The 23,877-nt window shown below is 39.5% G+C and overlaps 1 protein-coding gene and 1 long non-coding RNA gene across 5 annotated transcripts in view; one reads left to right on the top strand and one right to left on the bottom strand.

The window, feature by feature from the left end:
* The window catches only part of LOC137176147 (uncharacterized), a 59,845-nt gene extending 56,705 nt beyond the window's left edge, over positions 1–3,140 (top strand). Inside the window, exon 3 of the long non-coding RNA XR_010925810.1 lies at positions 3,126–3,140. This is a non-coding gene — a long non-coding RNA (uncharacterized lncRNA). The remainder of the gene's footprint in view (positions 1–3,125) is intronic.
* Positions 1–22,919, bottom strand: part of strip2 (striatin interacting protein 2) — a 31,270-nt gene extending 8,351 nt beyond the window's left edge. The window contains exons 1-12 of one of the 4 annotated variants that reach the window (XM_067582224.1): positions 22,427–22,919; positions 21,092–21,347; positions 13,242–13,311; positions 11,989–12,063; positions 8,674–8,808; positions 8,136–8,256; positions 7,126–7,194; positions 6,189–6,295; positions 4,982–5,109; positions 4,436–4,624; positions 3,766–3,816; positions 572–804 (exon numbers count right to left, since the gene is read on the bottom strand). In XM_067582224.1, the coding sequence (XP_067438325.1) occupies positions 572–804; positions 3,766–3,816; positions 4,436–4,624; positions 4,982–5,109; positions 6,189–6,295; positions 7,126–7,194; positions 8,136–8,256; positions 8,674–8,808; positions 11,989–12,063; positions 13,242–13,311; positions 21,092–21,202 (1,289 nt within the window). In that variant the 5' untranslated portion in view covers positions 21,203–21,347; positions 22,427–22,919. Of the gene's footprint in view, positions 1–571; positions 805–3,765; positions 3,817–4,435; positions 4,625–4,981; positions 5,110–6,188; positions 6,296–7,125; positions 7,195–8,135; positions 8,257–8,673; positions 8,809–11,988; positions 12,064–13,241; positions 13,312–21,091; positions 21,764–22,426 lie in introns of those variants that run through there. The other 3 variants (XM_067582223.1, XM_067582226.1, XM_067582225.1) reach the window with 3 other exon arrangements.
* Between the last annotated feature and the right edge of the window lie 958 nt (positions 22,920–23,877).

The raw sequence follows: 23,877 nt of genomic DNA, 5'->3' as shown, positions 1-23,877 counted from the left end.
TCCTCTTTCAGATGCATTATTCATGTGCCTGAAGCAGCAGCAGCACCCTGGGTAGGCACACAGGAATATACAGATGGAGAGCATATTGCCAGATGACAGGGACAAAAGAAAACTGAGAGAGATTTTTTTATTTAATATTTAGCTTTAACCTCTCAAATGGTGGTACAGAATTAGGGTGGAAAACAGACACCAGTTGCCAGCCAAAAGGTGTTAAGTAGTGGCTGTGGGTGGGAAGTTTTCTCTACTTTAATGGTTGAAATGGCAGAGGGCCAGCCATCATTTGAAGGTTTTATTCTATGGAATAACACCTAAGTGCTTTTAAACTAATAAAACATGTGACAGAAATCCTTTATAAGCAGTTAAGAGCCGTAGGTAAATGTATAATTTGTTTTTAATGCTATTTTGTGTGCAGAATCTGATTTAACATCTCCTGTCTAAGTTTTAGTGTAGAGTATGAATAAAGTTTGTGATTCATCTTGAAGTGAGGCAGAGCTGAAACTGCTCTTGAGCACTGCTGATTTACTAGAATTACAGAAAAAACTGAATTAGAAGCAAAAACTGTGCAATTAACCTGACTTTAGGGGCCCAGGGAAGGCCTTTAGGGAAGTTGACCCTCTCCGTCGGGGGTCTCAGAGGAGGCGGTGGTGGTGGGGGCTGGATGATAACATCACGGTCCAAGGGGTCCACCTCGCCTTCGATGCCGCTGTCTGTGTCCTCTGGGTCCTCCTCCTCATCCCGTGCATCATCGTTCTTGAAGGGGTCCCGCTCGTTGTATGTGTCCAGGCTGTCCTGCTTGACCAGAGGCTGGGAGAGAGAGAGAGAGCAGGAGGTCAGCTGCACTGGGAGGATTGCTCATGTTAAGATTATCTATAAACACACTCCAAGGAGTAACTAACCCATCCAATATTTGTAACTTTGTAAAAACCTCACTGTGAACCGTCGTAAGGGACGACCCAGGTAAATTTCTTGTAGATGAAGCATTACAGAAAGCTGCTAGATTTTTCTGATATATCAGACATTTGCCCCATTTACAAGATACTATGAGTAGCCTGACAACAATTTTAACAGAATTCCAATTTAGGGATAGATCAAAAAGAAGCATTTAGGTTTGCAATGTGAATGTATCCAAAAAGACTAGCACAAACTATAAAAGAAAACACCAGTATTTTCATTTTAAAGGAATTTAACATTTTGGGGAGTTACACTTATTCACTCTGTAGCAGAGTGAGATGAGATGATTGATACAGCTCTCATGTATGTGTATTCTTGTTAAAGACCTTTGCACACCCACACAGGTGTATTCAAAGCTATGTGCTAATAAGAGTGACAAAGCCAATTTGTTGACAGGTGCAATAAAACCAACAGAAGGATGAGGGATATGTCAGTCAAGTACAGTTTGTGCACACCCACAAAGTCCACGGAGGAGATCTAACTAAACAAGGTAAGTGAAAACACCTGTGTGGGATGAGTATGGGTGTGCAGTGGATTTAAAGATGATGCTAGAGCCAGGAGGCAGTTAGCTTAGCTTAGCATAAAAACTGGGCACAGGAGGAAACAGTTAGCCTGGCTTTGTCCAAAGGTAAAAACATCTACCAACCGGCACCTCTAAAGCTCACTAATAAACACATTATATCTTCGTTTTTTTAAAGTTACAGATTTATAGCAGGTTATGTGTTAGGCTATTCTTTGACTGCTAACAGTGACTTCTTCCTTCCTTCTCCCTGTAAAACCACAACTTGTTGTTTTGACATTTCAGTTTTTGTACACAGTAAACAAAAGTGATAAAACATATTAGTTTTGGCAGATGTTTTTTGTATTTTTGGATCGAGCCAGCAGAGATGTTTACCCATTTCCAGTCTTAATGCTAAGCTAAGCTAATCATCTCCTGGCTCCAGCTTCATATTTAGTGTACAGACATGAGAGTGGTATCAATCTTTTCATCTAACTATCAACATGAAAGCAGATAAGCTTGCAAACATTTCCCAAAATGTAAAACTATTCCTTTAAAAAAAAAAAGAAACAGTGTTGTTTTTGAATTCTTCTCTTCTATCTTGTATAGACCACTGTTGTGTTGAAAACCGTAGAATTACCAAAATCCTTAAAGGGCAGCTCAAAATCAATGTGACATTTTCCCAAAGTGGGAGGGAAAAGAAAACTTTCCACAGCAACCGCAAGCAACATTTCTGGTTCAACTTACCACACATCTGCATTCAAAGAGATACAGGCATAAAAACAGTAAGAAAACCTAATAAGGCCTTTTAGTTGAGCTCTTATCTACAAACAATTCCATATCAGTTCAAGTGCGAAACACACATTCACACACATACACACACACACACATAGTATCTCAGTTCAAACCATTTCTCCAATGAATGACTGGGGCAATAGTGCAAGCATCAGGCATGAGTCAGCGTTCTGGACATTAGTTGAGCTAGTGCAGTCGATGTATGGTGTGCCAGTGGTAGTACTAATGCTGGACTACGTGAGGAATATATAGTGAGTGTATGGTGGGAAGAAGGAAGAGAGGGAGGGAGAGAGGAAGTGAAACTGTGTCGTGAGCCATTCTCTATGGAGAAGCCATTCTCTGCTATGTGGGAGGTAAAGCTAGTGTTTTTCTATCAGGGTTAGGGGGCAACTGCTTTCAATGACATCCATTTAAGAGGTTAACTGAAACCCAAATATAACACCCTCGGAGGAAAAACTATATTCAAGACCTCCTCAATGAATGCAATTTAATGACATTGACCCCTAGTCCAGAGTCTACGGTGCAAGGTGATTTTTGAGGCCAAACCTGGTAGCAAATGTGATGAAAACTACAAGGGGAGATGCTACTACTGTTGATGTCTGAAGTGACTGTCTTTATGGGACAGTGGAGAGTGACCGCTCCAGCGCCAATGACAACAGCCAGCAAGTCAGCCCTGTCTCTCAAACCCCGCCCCCGTACCGAGCAGGCCGCAGTGGAGGAGGAGAGAGGAGGAAGAGAAGGAGGAGGAGAGAGGAAGAAGAAATGAGAACATGGAAGGGACGATATGAGGTGTAAATGGAGAGTGAGGAGAGAACTGAATTGAAAAGTGAGACTAAATAATACTGTGTGAAGGAAAGAGGAAAGGAAAGTGGGAGGACAGGGAGGAAGAGGAGGAGGATAAAAAGCAAGAAGAAGAGGAGAAATATTAAGAGAAAAAGCAAAAGAGGAAAGGAGCAGGTGGAGGAAAAGAGGGACATGAGGAGGCTAAAAATAAGTTAAAAAATGTCTATGGAAGTGATGGAGACATGGAGGCATGTGTAAGAAGAAGTAAATGAAAGGAGGATAAGTTAGGAAAGAAAGAAAAATAAGAGACAAAAGAAAATGGAAATAAATGAAGAACAAACATGCAGTATTAGATGTCCAGCACAGAGTAGGGTTGCACCAAAACCTTAACGTTTCTGATCTATTTCTGTCATCAGATTAGTTTGGAGTGTCTAGATACAATTATTTAGATAATGTAAGTAATTAAAACTTACTATATCAGAAAAAAAATGTAAATTTTTCAGTGTTGTGAAACATCACTCTCTACGTATTGGTGCATCCCTGTGTGATCAAATGAGGATTAATAACAGGAGGAAGAGAATAAGAGAAGGAGAAAAAGAAAAGAGCAAGGAGAGGGGAAGGCAAAAGGATAGAAGGTGGCGGGGATGTGGGAGAGGAGTGCAAAAAAGTCCAGCTCAATGCAGAGAGAAAATGCAGAGGGAAAAAAAAAAACGAAGAGGGAATTTGTGGGTAAAGACCTGCTTCTTGGGAAAGGGACTGTCTCCTTCCAAGCTATCAACAAAGGCACTCTGTGGGGACACAAGGAAGAGGGGCAATGAGAAACCAGAGGGCAATTAGAGAGAGAGAGAGAGCCTGTCTGGTTAAAGCTTTACAAACAGCAGGCTGGGCTGAGATTCCCAAAGCCGTCCCAGCACCAAGATCATCTGTGGTCACTGACTTACAACAGGGAACTGATGATGTTGGCACCAAAGCACTTTTGGAAAACTGGACCCAGCAAAGAGTTATAGGAGGAGTTACAGAAGGAATTCGATAGAGTCACTTTACTGGAAACAGATGAAGCAAATAATTAAAAAGACTTTAGCATTAGTCTTGAGTGCCTGTATGATCTCAGTTAGCACTTATGATGTTATTGTTGTACAGATATACTGTAGGGTTAAAGATACCACGCACACTTTTGTCTTCTGTGTTACCGGGTTAGATAAACAGCTGGATGTTGGAGCACAACTCTGGGACTTTGTGTGAAACTGCACTGCTAGACGTGTTTGAAACGAACATGTCGTTCTCCATGAATGCATGTTCGATTTTTGCGTTTACACTATGTGTTAAACGAGTTAAACGAGACAAATGAAACTCTGAATGTGTGTGGCGTGTGTGTGTGCGTGTGTGTGTGTGTGGGGGAGTGTGTACCCTGCGGCTGCGGCGGCCTCTCTTCTGCTGCTGTTGCTGTTCGATTAGTTCCATGGCGGAGGCCGGTGGCGACGCTGCTCTCATGGCTCTGACCACCTTGATACTGTCCTCTGGCAGTGGGGGCAGGTGCAGACGCTCGCGGCCCCGCACCTTCATCTCCTGCAGCTCCTCAAAACCCCCCAAGGTGAACTGGACAGTAATGATGGAGATGGAAAACACAGAGATTTATGGGCTTATGAATCAAGGAGAGGCCTGAACACAGGTGACTGTATCTTTAGCCAACAATTCATTCTTCATACTTTTCTCAAGAAATAAAAAATCTAGTATGGTTAGGTAATTGTAAGTGCAATTGAACGTATATAAAAGTCCAGGCAGAATAGGCAGTTTGTAGGTAAATGGACTGACCCCCAGATTAGGACCACTGCTTTAAAATATGTGCAATTTGTGGGTAAAAACAAATATAAAAGCAGTAACAAATGCACACAAACACAGAGACAGATGAATGTGCATTCTCCTCAGATGTATGAATGGTTTTGATGTACTAACCAAGATGGTCTTCCAGAGCAGTAGAAGTACTTTCTTCATGGGGAAGTGTGGCGCATTCATGCTGCAGAACTTGGTCACCATGGTGAAGAGGAGCAGGGCAAAAGGCTCACCGTTGTACAGAGGTGACCCTGCGGGGTGAAAGGTTACAGACAATATTTTTGGACTGGATATGTGAATATATGAAAGCAACTGTGAAGGTATACACTCCTTTGAAGATACAACATGATGGCCATAAAGTAGATTTTTTTCCAATTATAGTCTAACTTACTGGAATGAAATTTACCAAACAATGAGATCAGTCATTAAAATTGCATAAAGCACAAGACATTAGACTTACACTCACCAGCCACTTCATTAGGTTCACCTGTGCAATCTAATGCAATCCAATACAACAGCGGTGGTGGTAGTGTGCTGGAGTGCATCATATTGAAAAATGTTCCTAATATTTTGCTTTACTCATGTATGTTAATGGGTTGCACTTTTCAATATGATGCACTCCATTAGGAACACCATTCAATATAATGCATTCCAGTAAACCACCACAACCAACTACAAGCTCAATAGTAGACATAAAGTGGAATTATCACCTTTCTGACAATGTCAACAAAAACTGAGAATGTATAAGCTTCATAAATGTGTCAAATTTATGACAGAGCTGTTGTATTGGATTGCATTAGATTGTACAGGTGTTCCTAATGAAGTGGCAGGTGAGCGTATATCAAAAACAAACTTAAGTAGTCTGTATTCAAACAAGACAAAGTCTATAGCCATTCAACAGCAGTGTATTTAGCTAAAGGCTACTGTCAGCATGCTAACATGCTGATGTTCATTGGGTATAATATTTACCATGTTCATGATACTACCATGTTCACTATCTTACTTTAGCTAACATACTAACATTTGCTAATTAGTACTAAAAACTAAGTAGAGGTGGGGCTGTCATTAGTTTTGCAGGTATTTGGTCATAAACTGAAGTTCATCCTCTGGGGACCATGAAATCTGTATCAAATTTCATAGCAAACCATCCAATAGTTGTTGAGATATTTTAATCTGGACCAACGTGGTGGACTGACAGAGCCATACCGCTACCATGACTAAAAGTTTGGTTACATCTATTCATGTAAAGTCTTAAACTGATAAAAGGAATACTCCACTGGAACAACATATATTTCAGTAAAGGTGCCTTGTATTGGTTTTACATACACACCTAGCTCATTCTTGAAGGCCTCTCTGGCAGCTCTCCACTCTGGTCTGTCGTCCTCTGTTTGAACTCTTATGGTCTCCACCATCAGATACATGATGCTCAGTAACACTCTGTAAGAAGAAGAGAAACGCACACAGGAATCAGCTTGGTCACATGTCAGTGTGTGTGTGTGTGTGTGTGTGTGTGTGTGTGTGTGGTAGGCATTTTACTGGTGCCCTAAACAATGCTAGTGGCCCAAAATAATGTGATAAAAGAAAAGATACGTAACAATGAAAGGTAAGTGCAAGTGGCAGATTTGCTTTATGCAAACTGCATGTGCATTTGAGAACGGGAAGAAATAATTTCATGGTCTCTCATCATTTATAATTAACTGATTTAAGTCAGGTGGTGTTTTGTGCATTAAGTGCTTTGTTCACTCAACAAAGCTTCCCATTTTGTTCAAAATAACTATAATGGTTTTCAATTTTGTAGCAGCAATTAGGTGTGAATCTAGTCCCCTAGCCTGTAATTATTCGTAAGTGTTCATCTGGGGAGTGCACAGACGGAGCCCTGTGTATGTGTGACGACATTAGTGTGTGTGTGTGTGGTGGGGTGTTTGGCCTATTTCGTTCAAAAATCAATTCCATTAAGCAGAAGCACACATTGAAAATGAATGTGAGGGAAAGGGACAAAGAACACAATTAAATTTTGCAGATTAGCTGTGTGTGCGTGTGTCTGTAAATGCGTGTGCATGTGGCCAGATGACAGGAAGGAGAGAATGAGAAATACTGAAATGAATTAAAAAATAGGAGGAAAAAAAACCCAGCCACACAGAAAACATACTGTAAAATCGGGAAACTGGAAAATATCTTATATGTTCAAAATCAGTTTGTACATTACTTATTGGCTTCATTTTTATCAGAGATGAAGGAAAACTGTGTAATGTGGTTGTATTCCTCACCTGAGCTCTGTGCTGTCTGCAAGAGAGATGGCAGGCTTCCTCACTGCACTGCTGCACGCCTGGTTGTTACTGCAGACACACACACATGAACGATCACATCCTTTTAGTGGTTTATTTGAAAAAGAAGAGCTACTCTGTATATAGTTCCAAGTAATATATGACCAACATATAATATTAACAACATAATGATCCAGGGATTATACACACATCCAGTTATTTTTTATGTGAAGCCTTTTTTATGCTTTTTTTTAAATTCCCAGCCAGGACCTGCCAAACGTCATGTGTGTATTTGCCTGATTGGCTTGCTTACACCGCTTTGCTCTGCGGCATGGTGATAGGCCAGACTATGCCATGATGCCTCAGAGCAGCTTATGTAACAACAAAGAAGCGCCGGATCCCAACTGAGGCTGACACCAGTAGCAACAAAGCCGGTTTGAAGGAGCCGCTGCGCTGCCGCACCGCGTCCTCAGCGGGTGTTTTCGGATCACAGCCGGCATGTTTTCTGTATTCTTGCATTTCAGTCTGTCTGTGTCCTTCTGTCCCTGCGAACGTGCTCTCCCGTCACTCGAGTGAGCGCCTCTTACTCAAAGAGGACATGGAAGGAATTTGGAAGGGAACGAGCAGACATGCTGAGGGACCTGAGCATCAAACATGGGAGTCTGAGAGAATTTTGTTCCTCTAGTACGGAAAGAAACATAGACTCTTTTGGGACTTGAATCTTTGACCTAAGGTTGTCCCTCTCTGTGTCTCTAGCTTGTTTGCCAATTTCCCTTCATGTCCCTCTACTGTAAATACACAAGCAGCAGCACGTCTGCAGTCCTATCAAGTAAATCCATGGTGAGGGTGCACCATTGTTGCTTCTATTAAAGAAAAAGTATTCCTGATTTCCTCAATAATTTGATGTCATCACCCGGGCATTTCATTTTACCTGGCAGTTCTTTTTTTCACCTGCAATAGTCTAGAAATGTTTTAATGACTCATACAGTATAACCTGTGTGTGTCCTACTCACTCTATCTCCATGCTGAGCAGCTCCAGCAGCGCTGTGAAGATGCCCATGTCGTAGAGCAGGAAGACGTTGTGTCTGGACCAGTGGAGCACATCCACCTCTGTGTCACACTCATCAAACACTCCTGGTGAAGAAAGTGTCGGGAAGAATGGGACAAAAGAAGTGTGTTTTTAAGCTGTTTGCACTTTACTTTTGGGTTTTCAGGTGTCTAACTAACCAGTTACTTTAGAATAATACATAAACTTTCTCTCTTACACATAAACGTGAACACAGACACAGAATAAGTGTTTGACACTATAAATTAGAGATTAAATATGAAATAGCTGATATACTGTACTGCTCATATAAGTACATTCGTTTTCATAATTCTACTGTGTGCTACTGTATGTTGTGCTGACAAGTACTTTATGAGCTGGGGCCCTCACATTACGGTGATGTGATATTGAGCTGTTCAAAGCAAATTTCTGTTCAAATGTAGCAGAGTATCAGATTACAGCTGTTAAGTAACTGCTGCAGTCGCATGCTGCATCACAGTACGCACCCTGAGCCAGGTAGAGGATTGCTCTGGCCACCTTCAGCCTCTTGTCTCTGTCAGTCACCTCCAGTGCATCCAGCAGCCTCATCACATACGTCCTCTGCTCCTCCACTGTCAGCTCGATCCACCTCCTGCCTCGGGCTGCAGCACGGACACGACAACACCGAGTCCAAGGTTACTTTCAGAAGCACTTCATCAGTATATTTTCTTCTGCTTTGTATGGGTTTTAAAGTGAGACTATGTAACTTTCACTGGACAATTACACAGTCTTGCATCTAGCTTTCAAAGGTATTCAAGGAATTTATTGTAATATACAGTGCATTTTCATACAATGAGAAACATATTGTGCCCTGACTGTGTTGTGTATGATGCAGTCAGTTGACAATAGACCTGTTTCCTTGTTTCCTTTTTATAGCAGACATGTCGACTTGTCAAAGCAGGAAATGCACGGGTGAAATTAATGACATTTGAATGATGGCTGCATTCCATTTAGGTGAGCCAGTTCCTGGTTTTCGCTCTGGTATTGTGCATGCTCACTCACTGACATGACTTACCGGGACAATTAACAGAATGAAGCCATTGTTAATGTTATCAGTTACACCTGTGCTTTTCCTGCTTTGACAAGTCAAAATGACTGTCATGAAAGGGGTTTATTTGACAATTTAAGTCAAACTGAGACAAAATAAGGAAAATACATTTCTGTAATATAGGGTCTGTTTTCTCTTTTCTATTCGTCACTTCTTCATACTCCTTATTTTTTTCCTATTAGTCACTTTGTACTTGTTACCATCTGGTTTTAATATTTTATCCAGCCATGGTGTATCATGTGTTTTGAAACACATCAATACATGAAAACAAGTTTCAAAGCTAAGTGCAATTTGGGGACTTACCAGATTCAGCCATTTAGGGGGACAACCTTACTTTTTGAAAGGTGTTTTTATGTTCCAGTCTTTCTTTCTGTCTGTTCTCTTTAGGGCTCTTCACTCTGCATGTCATACATCTCATCTCCTCTGTCTTTCTCCCCAAAGTCTCACATACAAATTATTTGAACTCTTTGAAGACTATTTGGGGAATCCAGTGACTACAAATAATGTTAGACTATTATCATCTGGTAACTCACAGTAATAATTCTTTATAGTGTGTAAATATAGAGACTAACCGCTGCTTTGATCTGTCTGTCATTAGTTTTCAACATCATGTTCAGGCGCACTGCATCAGCTCTAGAAATAGCTGAAAGCTACAGAGTGCTGAAGCATACAGAGCTGTAATTAACAGTCAGTGGAGTCATGAGTAGAAAACAGACCCACAAAGTGTACATGCACAAAAAAGGAAGATTACTGTCAAAAGTGAACACTAAAAACTATTACTACTAAATGTAAATGTGCTACAAGAAATTCACGCCTCCTCTGGCAAGAATTCAAGCCTAATTTTTTTTCACTGTGTAAGTCTTCTATTCTTAGACTTCATTTGATTAAGTGGACAGTAATGGGCAGTAACATCACCATTATCAGTGAAGCTCAGATATTCTTCTACTTATACCCTGCACTGTTTACTCAAGTGAGGAAACAAAAAGTGCTTTCTAGTTTCAGCATTGTCCTCTAAAAACTCTCCCTTTTTTGTTTTGTTTTTTTACAGTAAGGAGCTTAAATTAGACATGTCGTGATAATCACAGTGATTAATGTGAGTGACTGATAGGGAACTGGTAGCACAGGGTAACACACATGAGCACACTGTCAGTCGCACTGACATATGCACACACACAAAGAGCAAACAGGGAACCACCCTCTGACATATAAAGCTAACTGAGCACATACAGACAAACAGACACACACTAATGAAAAGAATGTGATGCAAAGAGGCAGCTCTGTGCTCTATCTCTGTAAAACAGCAGCCAGAGAAGTTCCCATATAATCCCGCTATTCATTACCCCTCAGCTTGGAGAGGAGGTGACAGATAAAGAGGATGAAGCTTGCCTCGCTCTTTTTCTAGTCCAAATGGAAAGACGCTTTTTAGTCTACAGTGTGTGCCATGGTGACTTGAGACCTTCAGAGCAATCTCAGTGTTATGTTACACACAAAATAAAGGTGTAATTATTGGTCCATCATCTCCAGAAACATGTCAGCAAATAGTCATCTTTTGTCAAAGTTCATGTTGGAAAAGCCGCTTTGTTCTTGCTAATCAAACGTTAATCACATGGTTAGGAAGGGCCCTCCCATCTGTATCTGTGGGGATATTCATTCTTTGAAAAGCTTAAAGGAGCAGAGCTTTGATGTGCCTTGCCACCTCGTCTCACCCCGGCTGGCTTAAAAACCACAGCAGCACACTGTGTCCTGTGTTGCACTTCTAAGGTGAGAAAACTGAGCTGAACTAAGTTGGATACATTCCTTTTACAGCATTTACTCTTAAGTTGTGATTTCAAATGTGAAAAACACAAACAATTTGACATAATTGGATTTTCCAGAGAAAGAAAAAATTGTAAAAATGTAAGCTGAAGTCAAAATGCATTTATTAATTTCACTTGTAATTCCCTTTAGTACACATTTTATCATGTGAGATGAAAACTATGTTTACTTAACCTTCACTGTGTCCTTTAAGGACCCTGTTATCAGAGCTGCGGTCACCAGCAGCCACACTGTTAGAGGAGCTGTCAAGGCCTCTGATAAACAAACAGCAACAAAAAGCAGCAGCTTCAGTCTACTGGAATGGAAACTTCTGTGTGTTTGATATGGAACAGCAAAATAGAGCTGGGTGATATGGACAAAATCAAATATCACAATATTTTGGACCAAATACCTTGATATCGATACTGCAACAATATTGTAAGTATGACTATTGGTGCCTTCTAAAAATATTTACACGATGAGATTTTTGATAAATAATCATCAATAATGTGGATATAATGACTAAGTGGGTAAAGACAAATAATAGAACAGCTTGAACAGTCTGGTAAGTTCAGAAAATTACATCACTTTGCTGTAATGCAGCCTTTAAAACCAGGAAAAGACAACACTTATGCCAAAACTCGATATTACGATATCCAAAATCTAAGACGATATATCAATATCGATATAATATTGATATATTGCCTAGCCCTAGTGAAACGCGAGGTCTTGGCAGAGTGTGTTTGTGTATTTGTGATTCCATTTTGTGTCTGGAAAACTCAGTTTTTTCTCTTTCTTCATGTGAGCCAGCGACAGATGGGAATGACACACCTGGCTGGTGTCTTACAGGTGAGCTGAACACATTAAAGGATGTAAAAAAAAAACCTTATTTTTTTAAGTAAACCTTAAAGTAACACACATGCGCATGTACAAACAGTACCATGGCTTCTGAAGTCTTCCTCAAAGTAGTCTCTGTTCAGGGCAAACTCCGGCTCCTCTGTGTAACTGTAGAGCTCTGTGGACAGAATGAAAAAGGACAGAAATTAGAGAAATGTAAACTCCTGCAGGTAAGCTGTACCAGAAGGCAAACTCTGAGCTCCTATCTCCTCAGCATGGATCTCATCTGTTTCATGCACAGTCTAGTGATTTGTCAAGTTGCCATGCATCTCCTCCTGTTCAGAGACAATCTGAGAGCAGTCGTCATTCCTCGACCCCGAGGAGCTGTCGCCAGAAAGCTGTCGTGACTGTCTATTTGTGTGTGTTTGCCAATGTGAGTAACACTCTTGGCAAATCAGCTGTCGCTTGCCAAAGGGACAATCGTTTTGACTTAAAATCAATGCCATTATTTCTCTGCACATCTGCTGGCTTCGAAAAAAAAGTATGTAGTAAAAAGGAATTTAAATAATACACTTCAAATAACCTAAAGTGCAATCGGAAACATCTATCAGCGGTTTTGAATTCTGTTTTGCATCTACTGGCTTTAAAATAACCAAGCTGCAAGTCACATATGCGCCATCACCGGCTACACAGATGCTAGAATATTTCAACAGTTTTGAATGTATAATCACAGTGTTTATGATTAGTCACGACATTAGTCATGCAATGTGTCCTATTTGTCCAGAAAACATGCTAGGACCAGGGGATTTTTGTTCTGTGCCTTCAGATGGTAACACTGTAACATAAAACAGCTGAAAAACCAGAGGAATGCAGAATTATTCTTCCTATCCAATTCTGTATGCTGAGTAGAAACAGAGGTAGTATTGCAGGAATTCTGCAATACATCTTGAGCGTGTCACGCATAACAACCATTCGAAAGTGTTTCGAAAAGTGCAATACAAATAAAATTATTATTCATAATTTCAAAAATTTTGCAAATTTGACATGAAAAGAATTGGAATTTTTTAAAAAAAGAGCGCAAATTCAAGAAATTAACCAGACTGGAGATGTGCACAAAGGTAAATGATAAACCAGGTTTACAATTAAAAAAAATATAGATCTGTCTTTTATGGATAAAACAGAATTTAGTTAAAAATAAAAAGTAGAATCACAGCATCAGAGATTTTACTAATCAGTCAAGTCTGAATGAGAGAAACAAATTAGGTGCAAACTTTTGTTGCACTTCAGTGGTTATATTTTAATCAAAATGAGTAAAAGTCTGAGATTGTTGCAAGTGTAGTAGCTTCTCAGTCTTACCTGAAAGCTCAGCAGTAAGTGTGTCTGTGTCTCCATACTCAAACTCCAAGTTGGGAGACTCCATTGAGCTCTGTGAACGAAGTATACATAACCATAAATTACACTGTAGTGTGACACTGCACTCAGCTAACCACAGATGTCCTGACACCCACATGCAAACAGATACACTCAAACATAGGCTATTCACATTTTGCAACACCTACAAATACCCTGAACTCCATTTACAATCACCCACACATACACACACACACTCTTCAGGCTCTGTCACATTTTTGCTTAACCATATGTATTTTGCTGCTGAGTGGTTTGGATTGGTTGCTGGATCTCTAGGCACCGTTGATAGTCATTTACATTTTTTCTCTCAGATCCTCTTATCCACAGTCACTCACAATTACAGGTGCTCTCAACGGGTACGCACAGCCACTGCTTTCATCACCCTCATCAAGCGGTTAAAGGATGCTTTCCCTAACAAAGTAGTCCATCCAGATGCTCCAATGTAGCAATAAACTGCTTCTGATGATAATGATGCACACCCAGAGGAGGACGTGAGGAAAGAGAGGGCACAGGAGTCAATATGGTCCCAGTTTCAAAGCAGATTAGTTGCTGTATCCAGTTGAGGGTCTGACTTAGCTCAGACTTTAGCCTCACCCTGTGATTAGCACGTGCCCTTGAGACAGCCTGCACACATTAGTGTAAGGTCCCTGTGAACACTCACTGGCTACAGTACAGTTCATGAGACTGCACCACTGCTAATGTATATGTCGAAAACATTAACTTTTCAGAGATGAAAGAAAAAAAAAAAAGAGTCTTGTTTTTAGCTTGATGACAAAGTTGTATCTGATGGGTTTTGACTGGGTTTCAAGAGGTCAGAAATCTTTCTCTACCTACTGATCAAGTTAAACCAAAATTGGAAGGTTTTCAGCCACGCTACTGATGGCAATGCTGGTTAATCTGTTGGTCAGTAAATCAACGTCTTAGTCCCAGAAATATCTGAACAACTATTGGATGGATTGCCATGAAATCAAATCAGATATCCGTGCTGCCCAGGGTATGAATCCTAATAACATTACTGATCTTCTGATGGGTTTTCACTTAATACCTACTAGATGGATAGGCACAAAATTTTATATAGATATTCATGGTTCCCAGATGACAACTCCTAATGGTAAACCTCTAATTTTCTTCTACTGCCACCATGAAGTTGAGATTATTTATGGTTGTAAAAGGTGTTTTGAGTGAAATGTCTCCACAACTGTTGGATAGATTGCCACGTAATTAGGAACAATCATGCCCCCCTCAGGATGAATCATAAGTTTTTAGTGAAATGTTTTGACAACTACTGGATTGGTTGCCATGAAATCAAAATCAGATATCTGTGCTGCCCAGAGGATGAATCCTAATAACATCTTCTAACAGGTTTTTACTTAACATCTACTAGATGGATTGGCACAAAATTTTATACAGACATTCATGGTTCCCAGATGACGAATCCTACTGGTAAACTAGTCTTGTACTGCCATCATGAAGTTGAGGTTATTTGCGGTTGTACAAAAAAGGTGGTTTTGAGTGAAATGTCTCCACAACTATTGACTAGATTGCCAAGATTGCTAGATTGTAGGAACAATCATGTCCCCTTCAGGATGAATCATAATACGTTTTTTGATCCCTTAACTTTTCATTCAGCGTCATCATCAAGTCAAAATTTCACTTTATCTTATACCCTGTTGTATGACCAAATGCCCGTAAAACAAACATTTCCATAATTTTCCTCAAGAGCCCAAGACCCTAACTGTATAATGATAATGATAATGACACTCACTATCATAATATTGACAACCTTTATAAAGTGAAAGCTCTGTATGAACACCTTGGACAAACAGGAGCCTGATAGTAGTAGGAGAAGATGACTGAAAGATTCTTGGTTATTATCCTTACCTTTTTGGTGGGGGATGTGAACTGATGAAATTTCCCTTCAGGGATGATTAAAGATTCATTATATGTTAATGAGAAATAAGAAATGCTGCTGGCAGCACTGAAAGGCTCCGAGCTCCGAGTGTTAGATGTGTTTAACCCTGTGAAATCTGCCTCGAGGCCAGCACTGTAAATAAGGATGTGGTCTGAGTCAGCTATCCTGGTTAAATAACTGTGTGTGCTGTCATGTTACTGTCTTCTATAAATACCTGCAGTGACCAAGTCAGCAGTTTGTTTATGACACCAAGCCAAAGTAATATGATTTGATGTCATTACTGCACTTCAAAACCAGGAAATGAGAACCACTTGGGAGCGCAGACAAATCAACAAAATTACCCACAACTCTGAGTGCAGATGAAAGAAGCTTTGTGACCAGGTGCTGCCTCCCTTGCTTTTACTTACTTCACTGAAAATATGCAACAGGCTTTGAAAATTATTCTGAAATAAATTCAAGTGCCATTTTGTTTAGGAGGCATCCAACTCACTGTTTTGTCTTTATCTTTTGTCTCCTCTTCAGTCCTTTCAGCTTCCTACACTACAAATACATGTGAAAATCTCCAATCATTGCGTTATATAGTTTATGACACATATATAACTGCTCAGTATTAATCTAGCTGCAACAAGCAATTAGGACAGCAGATATACGGTATGTTCGTGTTTCAGTACCAGCTGTCATATAATTAAATGCTGAAATTAGAGATGATTAAATGAATCAGAATGTGATAGATGATTCATTGTCATTCAATGAATTCATTGATAATAGTCATTTAAACAGTAAAAAGCTTGATCACAGCTTGGTCATACCAGTAGAAAATGAAAAAGGTTGCTTTCTTTTCCTATCTTTCATATCAATACAAATTGAATATGTTGGGGATTTTGTGGCTTTGGGTCAAACTATGAACTATTTATGGTCCTAAGAAGTAAATTATTTTCAGTTACCCATTTCTACATGCAATCTGCTTCTTGAAATACAATGAATCCATGCTAAGAACAAATTAAAATGTTAAAATGGTTTAAAAGTGTAATCATAATTCATGATCGATGTTAAAAAGAGGAGAAACACAGGTCATAAAAGAAGATACTGTACAGTTAAAACTATTGAACTCATTTAACTGCTCGTGTTGTTCTAATGGGATATTGAGAGTTTAATGATGTGTTGATTTACTATGGCCATAGATAATGGAGACATGACCTAAAATAATAACCCTGTCGTTATACAGGCTTGGTTTTTGAGACTCCCTTAAGATACCTGCCTTGGACCTTGGATTCCGGATTCTCTCCTTGATGGAGGAGATGGCGAGTCACCATTCGTACTTCATCTACTTGGAGGAAGACACCTTTCCTTCATCCCCTTATGTGGCCACACCAGTATGGTAGGACTGTGTTACAATCCCTTTGCTTTATTAGGTGCACCCATAACTGAACTCAGAACTAAGAACAGAAAGGACTGAGGAAACTTGAACATACCAAAGAACTGAACTTTGTTACACCATAAGGGACATTGCTTACAAGATTTTGCATAGGGCCCCCAAAAAGCTAGAAACAGCCCACATAGAGGCATAACCACAAGCTCTATTACATGCTACTACTATCAGCTGAGTTCTGCTACTATACTTTCCTATTTGAAACTATAACAACCTGAGATATACAGTATCACACACTGGCTGTACAGTATCATCTATGCTGCAAGCAGCTATTCCAACACCAATACTTAATCCACAGCAAACACTCTTCCCATTCAACCTGCTGTCTGATGGTTCAGTCAGTTACAAGGCAGCAACTACTTATTTTCATTATTAGGGACCAAGCCCAAAAGGCAGAGGACTACTGTAGGGTCCAAAGGCAGTAGTCACGACTGGGGATAGGGTCCTCGCCTAAGTTTTTTGTGTGTTTGTTTGTTTGTTTGTTTCTTTATTATTACGGGACATCACACCTAAATTTGACCCCCTAAACATGCTCAAAAACTCACCAAATTTGGCATGCACATCAGGTCTGGTGAAAAATTTGATAAAATGTAAAAATTAACCCCTAAAGTGCCAAAATGTCCTCTCTAGCGCCACCTATGTAACTAAAATGGTCACCACGGCCCATAGGAATGTCGTAGAGAGATCAAACCAAAACTCAATTATTCGACCTACAAATCATACACTGACTACCCTGACCTGAATCCAACAGGAAGTCCGCAATTAGCCTTTCAAAATAAGACTTTGCCCCAATTTTGGCCCCCGAACAAACGCTGTCTCTTCCAAGGGCGTTAATGGTATCGACTTCAAACTTTAATAGATGGCTTATGACACTATGCTGAAAAAAAGTTGCTAAAAACTTTGTAATAACTCAAACGGTTTGGATTTTATAAGTCCTCAAAGTTGCAGTGCCACATCACCCTTACAATGTAAAACAATGGGGAGGCATGAATTTTGCGTCAAACAGAGGCTTCTGACATCTAAATTATGAGTCTGACCACTTTCAAACCTGTATCAATGGATTTGCCACGAAATTTCCTACGACAATATGATTTTTAATGTAAGATTTGGCCAAAGTCATGGGATTTATAAGGAGATTTCACAAGAAGCGTTCTCTAAAATCCTCCTCTCCAACTGCTCCTGCTGATGTCACTCCCTCAGTGCTGTGAAACATTCCGCAATACACACTCATTATAAAATCACAGGAGGAGCAAGAAAAGACTTTAAAAGTTAAACTCTAATATCTCAAAAATAGTAAAAGATAGAAATAACATGTAAATTCAAGATTTGTAGGTCAAAGTCTCATGACTCATTTAAAGTTAAAATGAAATCTGTATCTAAAACTATGTGGAAGCAGTAAATGTTCAAAAAGGTGTGGGTTCGCTCACACTCTCCATTCAAATATATGAGTATTTTCCTGTGTCCAGCTGCAGTCACTTATTGTCTCTACACAACTGACAATACACATGTCAATCAAACTTTCAAAATAAAAACACACCACACTTGTAAATAATAGAGATAAAAGAAATATTCCTCATTTTTAAAAAGCGAAATGATCTGATCCAGACAGGCCAGAGTGCGAGGTCCCGACCAACAATGCTTGCAGCTTTAATTAAATAATGTGTCAGTTATTTTTATGATTAACCTATGATTAATTTTTATTTGTTTTTGTGTACAAAATGGCAAAATTTGCAAAATTTCCCAATGCCCGAGGGGACATCTTCAAATTTCTTGTTTTGTTTAGAGCTGCAACAATTAGTCAATTATTAAATTGACAGAAAATTAAACAGCAACTCTTTTGATAATTGATTAATTGTTTTGAGTCATTTTTTGAGAAAAAATGCAAAAATTCTCTGGTTCCAGATTTTTTTAATGTGAATATTTTCAAAACATAGTATATTTACATCTCTTCCATCTTTTTGAACTTTTGGATCAAAGTCAAGTTAACTTTTATTTATACCGGCCAAATCACAAGTTTGCCTCATAGGGCTTTACAACCCTAACTCTAAGTGATTTCGCAATCTAATGTTGACATCAACACATCCGTTTTTCATCTCTTGTACCTGAAATTCATATGATTCTCAAAAAACTCCAGTTTGTGCGAAAGAAACAGTCTGAAAACAAACAAAGATATTATAAAAGAAACAAACAGAAAAATGCAGCTAATTCTCACATTTTTGCTTTATAAATGACTTAAGCATTTAATCAACTATATTCTTTTTAATTTTATGTGAATTAATTAATTAATTAATCATACAAGCAGCCTCATCCTCTATGAGTCTGGTGGGCACCTGAGGACACAAAGTGCAGGAGGACTTGCAGTCTTCCTGAAAATGAAGTGACTGCTCTTTCCAAACCCAACTGAGATGTTACTTTAACTGTGTGCATCCACACAGACATCCTTGCCTCTCTCTCTCTCTCTCCGTGATCCTCTCTCTCCCTCCAGTCACCCTAACCCCTCACACACCATTTTTCTCTCCTTCATTCTCCCATCTCACTCGCTGTTTCTCCCTCCAGTCGCCCCTCTCTGCCGCCAGCTGATAACAAAAAGCCGTCCTCGCTCCAAACTGGCACAGTCTCTGTGCTTGCACAATCTGCACCACATCAGTGTGCAAACTCTGGGCACTCTGTCAAGGCAGATCACCCCCACTCCTACCAACATATGCCACATAGACAACAGACGACTGCTCTACCCGGCACAAATGACGGACAATTTACATACATGAATGAATCAGATTTGAGGTTAACTTGACCCAACAGACAGACAATGGATACTGGTTCTGGTGCAGAGGCCAGAGAGCATCAACATCAACACATGGCTTTGGTGTTAAGTGCTTTAGTCCATTCAACTTCCATGTCATTCACCCCTCCACACCATTAACGACTCCCAGCATCCAATAGCTGTGAGATGAATATGCTCTAATTCCCTCAAAACATTTAATGTGCTCACACAAGAACACACACAAGTCAACGGGTGCTATTGACTGGATTTTAGCCTCGATGACAGCTTTGACTACTCAACATATCTGATGGATCTGAACTGAGCAACCCAGGAACGAAAACCCATCATCTTCTAATTTTTTCATGAGGGGATGAATTATAGCTGCGTGGCACTAAGAGAGTCGTCATCAGAGTGAACATGAGCCTTCATGATTAGAGAGCAGGGCAGACTATGAGTTACTGGTCCGTATTTCATAAAGTTGTTCTCAACACTCTTAAAATCATGTGCAATCTTTTAGTCAGTTGGATTTGTGGCAATGTTTTAGTGTGTTTGATTGGATAAAAAAGAAATACTTGTGGCTGCAGCTAACAATTATTTTCATTGTTGATGAATGTATAATCTTGTGATTAATCGTTTAGTCTCTATAATGTGTAAAAATAGTTGAAAATGTGTGCAAGGTGACATCTTTAAATTGGTTGTTTTTTTCCAACCAAAAAACATGAAGATATTCAATTTACAATCATATAAAATAGAAAAGCAGCCAATCTTCACATTTGAGACGCAGAAACCAGCAGGAGTTTGGGATTTTTGGAAGAAAATGACAATTACTTGTCTTTCAGTTGGCTAATCAAATAACCATTTTAGCTCTTAAATATTGTCAGTTGGGCACTTTGAAAACGCCATGAATCAAAATCACAAATACTGTGATACCTAAAACATTAATTTAACCACAAGAAATGGTACGAGAAACAAATTACCCTTAAGCATAGAGCTGCAGATCTTTTAATGCTTAATTATTTTTTTGAACAATCAGTTAGTCCTGTACCATATAAAATGTTAAAATCAATGACAAATGTCTATCAGTCTTAAAATTGCACATTTAATCTGAAAAACGAAAAGTATCCAATTTGTAATTATGTGCAACAATGTGTGAATACAGCAAATTTACAATTGGTAGGCTTGATAATTTAGTTAAAGGATGATCAGATGTTCAAAACTGATTTTATTTCAGTCAATAAATCAGAGATTAACTGAAGGACAAATTGCAAACCTATGAGGGTAGGAATAATATAATTTATGGGACACTCTGAAACCATAATAAAAAATCCATAAATATTAGATGACATCCTGATATGTTTGGTAGTGGTGGTGTGGTTCTGACAGCAGCAGTCACATTTCACCACCTGCATTCTCCACGCTGAGCACCACTGTAGGATTACTGCTGGGTTATTTATAGGAGCCGGTTGCCAAAATAACACCTCGGTGTCTGTCTGCCTGCATGCATGCACGCATGCTTTCCAGCCAAAGACAGCGACTCACCGCATGGAAAGGACATTGAGCTGATCTGAAAGCTCCCCAGCAACAACACACACACACATATACAGTAGACACGGACACACACACACACACCTCCACAGCACTCCTATACAATAAGCTGTAGTAGCTCACTGTACACAAACGCCTCTCGGATTTACCTCCGACTCCTTCTGCTGATCCTTGAACACATCTTTCCCTTTCGGCCTCAGTCTGTCGCCGTTATCGTTAAGGTTATTAATGATAGGTACCTCCATGTCCTCCGACTGCATCTTTCACGGTCGGCGCGGATCACTTCCTCCTCCGGAGATAGTGCATACCGGTCCGGCGGAGAGCTGAGACTGCACCGCACCAGGAGGAGCACCCGACTCCGGAGCCCCAAGTTGAGGATCTCCTCCTCCTCCTCCTCCTCCTACTCTGTGAGGGCGGGGTTACACAGTCATGACAGCAGAAAGAAGCACCAGCTGACCACAAGAACATTAAACGACGTGGTGTTACACTACACAGGATTAGTGTCAAAATGTTGAGGATTGATGAGTGAAGATAAAGGTAAATACACTTCATAATAGATCCTCGTAACTCCAAAGACATCTGTTTGGAGATACGAGGTTGAGGCTTGACAGTGCTCTCTATAAAAACAAATCATATGATCACTATTAGAAAGATACACACATGTGGGAGTATAAAAGCATCGATGAAAAGTGAAATGTTTCACTTGAATACCACAGGAATGTTTGGGGGAAATTACAGTGATTTTATTTGAGGTGCAGGTCAAGTTAGAAGTGTGAATTACTGGTGTTAATTGATGAAAATAGTGCTTTAAAGCATCACAGCAACACTACACAAGCTTAGTGCTCTCTGTAAAGCTCTTTAATGGGATGACCCTGTTTGATAAGTGACTTTGACCTGGTTTGACATTGAAAATACTACTATCAAGTGCATATAGACAACATATAAACCAAACTGATTTTGTTGATGGGGAACTTTAACAGCACCAGCATCATTTTGGATGGACATTTGCTCAATACTAAATGTAAAATTCATGAATAAATAAATAAAAATAAAATAAAGTGAAATTGTGATGTACTTGTATGTGTTTCTCTGTCTGGCCCCATAGCACAAAAACTAATGGATAGATTGATAATAGCATATTAAAACCCCTTAATTGGGCTGAATAAACCAGGCTCTAACACAAGGCTTTACGATGGCAGAGAGCAGTAATTACATAAACAGGCTAATTATTAATCATGAACCTTACATAAAACATAAAAAATGTAATGTACTCTGGTTTGGACAGCAGGGTAAACGCAGTCTGCAAAGATGCATTCTTGTTTCTTCGTCAGCTTTCCATTTGAACTAATGAGCTAGCTGAATAAATTAATCCATAATTTATTACATTTGAATATGTAATTAAATATAGCTTAACCACATTAAAACATGAGAATTCTACAGAGGCTTGGTCAACAACTCCTTTTCTGCTAAGCTATGCTAGTTACCTGGTGTCTTGTTTTTCCCTCCTTTATGTTAACATTTAGCCATGGACTTATTTATGTGGTGTTACAAATCAGTTACAGAGATGTTAGAGCATCAAAACAGATTTTTCAATTACAGTAAACAGATAGGAAAAAGCGGCTAAGTTAGCTTTAGTTAAGGCTATCTCAGGAGCTAGGCTAGCCTTAACGTCCCATAGCGCTGACTGTGATTTGGATTTAACTGCTGGGTTAGCTTACCTGCTTTGTAGTTCTTGCAAATTTTATGTTTTTTTTTTCTTTTTCCCTAAAAAAATACACTTTTCTGTGACATATTACTTTCTATATGCTAAAACTGACATGAAAACATCTTATTCCTTAACTCATTTTGACCACATGTTCCCACACAGTCTGTCTTAAAACAACAGTTTCTCAAATTAACATTGAAATTGTTTTTTCTTGCCATAATTCCTCCTGTTCATACTGGCCATTAGAAGATCCCTTCATAATGCTTACAATGTAAGTGACAGGGGGAAAAAATCCATATGCAAAAATGTATTTAAAGGTTTATCAGAAACTAATATGAAGCATCAGCAAATGATCAAATCAAGTAGATATCTTTCAACATTACAGTCTTTTTTAGTGCCAAAGTCCCTCTTTTTGTTACTATACTTCCACCACAGCTCAACAAGGAAACACTGTGCAAGGAAACACAAAGAGGGAATTTGATGCTAAAAAGACTGTAAATGTAGTAGATAGCCACTTGATATGACTTCTGTCATGAGCACACTGACGCAAATTCCTAACAACTAAGTAGTAGGGCAATAAACTACTGAATCTTGAAGTCGTACAAATTGCTGTCAGGGGTATAAGTCAGTTCATGTGCCTGCATCTTCATTTGTCTCTGTTGGAAATGTTACATGGAGATGTAGGGGGAAGTGGGGACCCCTGCTACCGCTTACCTCACCTCCTGCCACCATCCCTTCAGTGGAGCAAGTGAATTATTGATAAGTGGAAGTCGGGGTTGGTGTGTAGGCTGCCACACGCCCCTACCTACCAACACACACACACAAACCCCTGACTGTGAAAACCACTTAAGATGACATGATTGGATTGTACAGTTGAATGTAGGCGTGAGCTTCTGTTGGAACTTGACCACATGGCAGGGCAGCAGGGGGTGAATTGTCTTCATGATTAAATAATTACTCATTGGTGGTTGAATCAATTAAGTCTGAAGTCTGACAAAGTAATAAATCCAGCATAACAGTTATTTCACAATGACAGAGGAGGGTTAAAATCAAACACTGTCCCTCTGAGGTTATCACTGAAAAACAACAGAAACACAGTCTAAAATGAAGTGCTAAAAAGACCAGACGTATTTTCTGGCACAAAATCTGCATTTTGAGAACATGTTGCTTTCTTATTTTGACATTTTGAAAAGATTGATAATACTCACAAGCTTGTACGATACATATGAA

This window comes from Thunnus thynnus, chromosome 23, assembly GCF_963924715.1.
Source record: "Thunnus thynnus chromosome 23, fThuThy2.1, whole genome shotgun sequence".
Lineage (NCBI taxonomy): Eukaryota > Metazoa > Chordata > Actinopteri > Scombriformes > Scombridae > Thunnus > Thunnus thynnus.
This window is presented reverse-complemented; position numbering and strand designations above follow the sequence as displayed.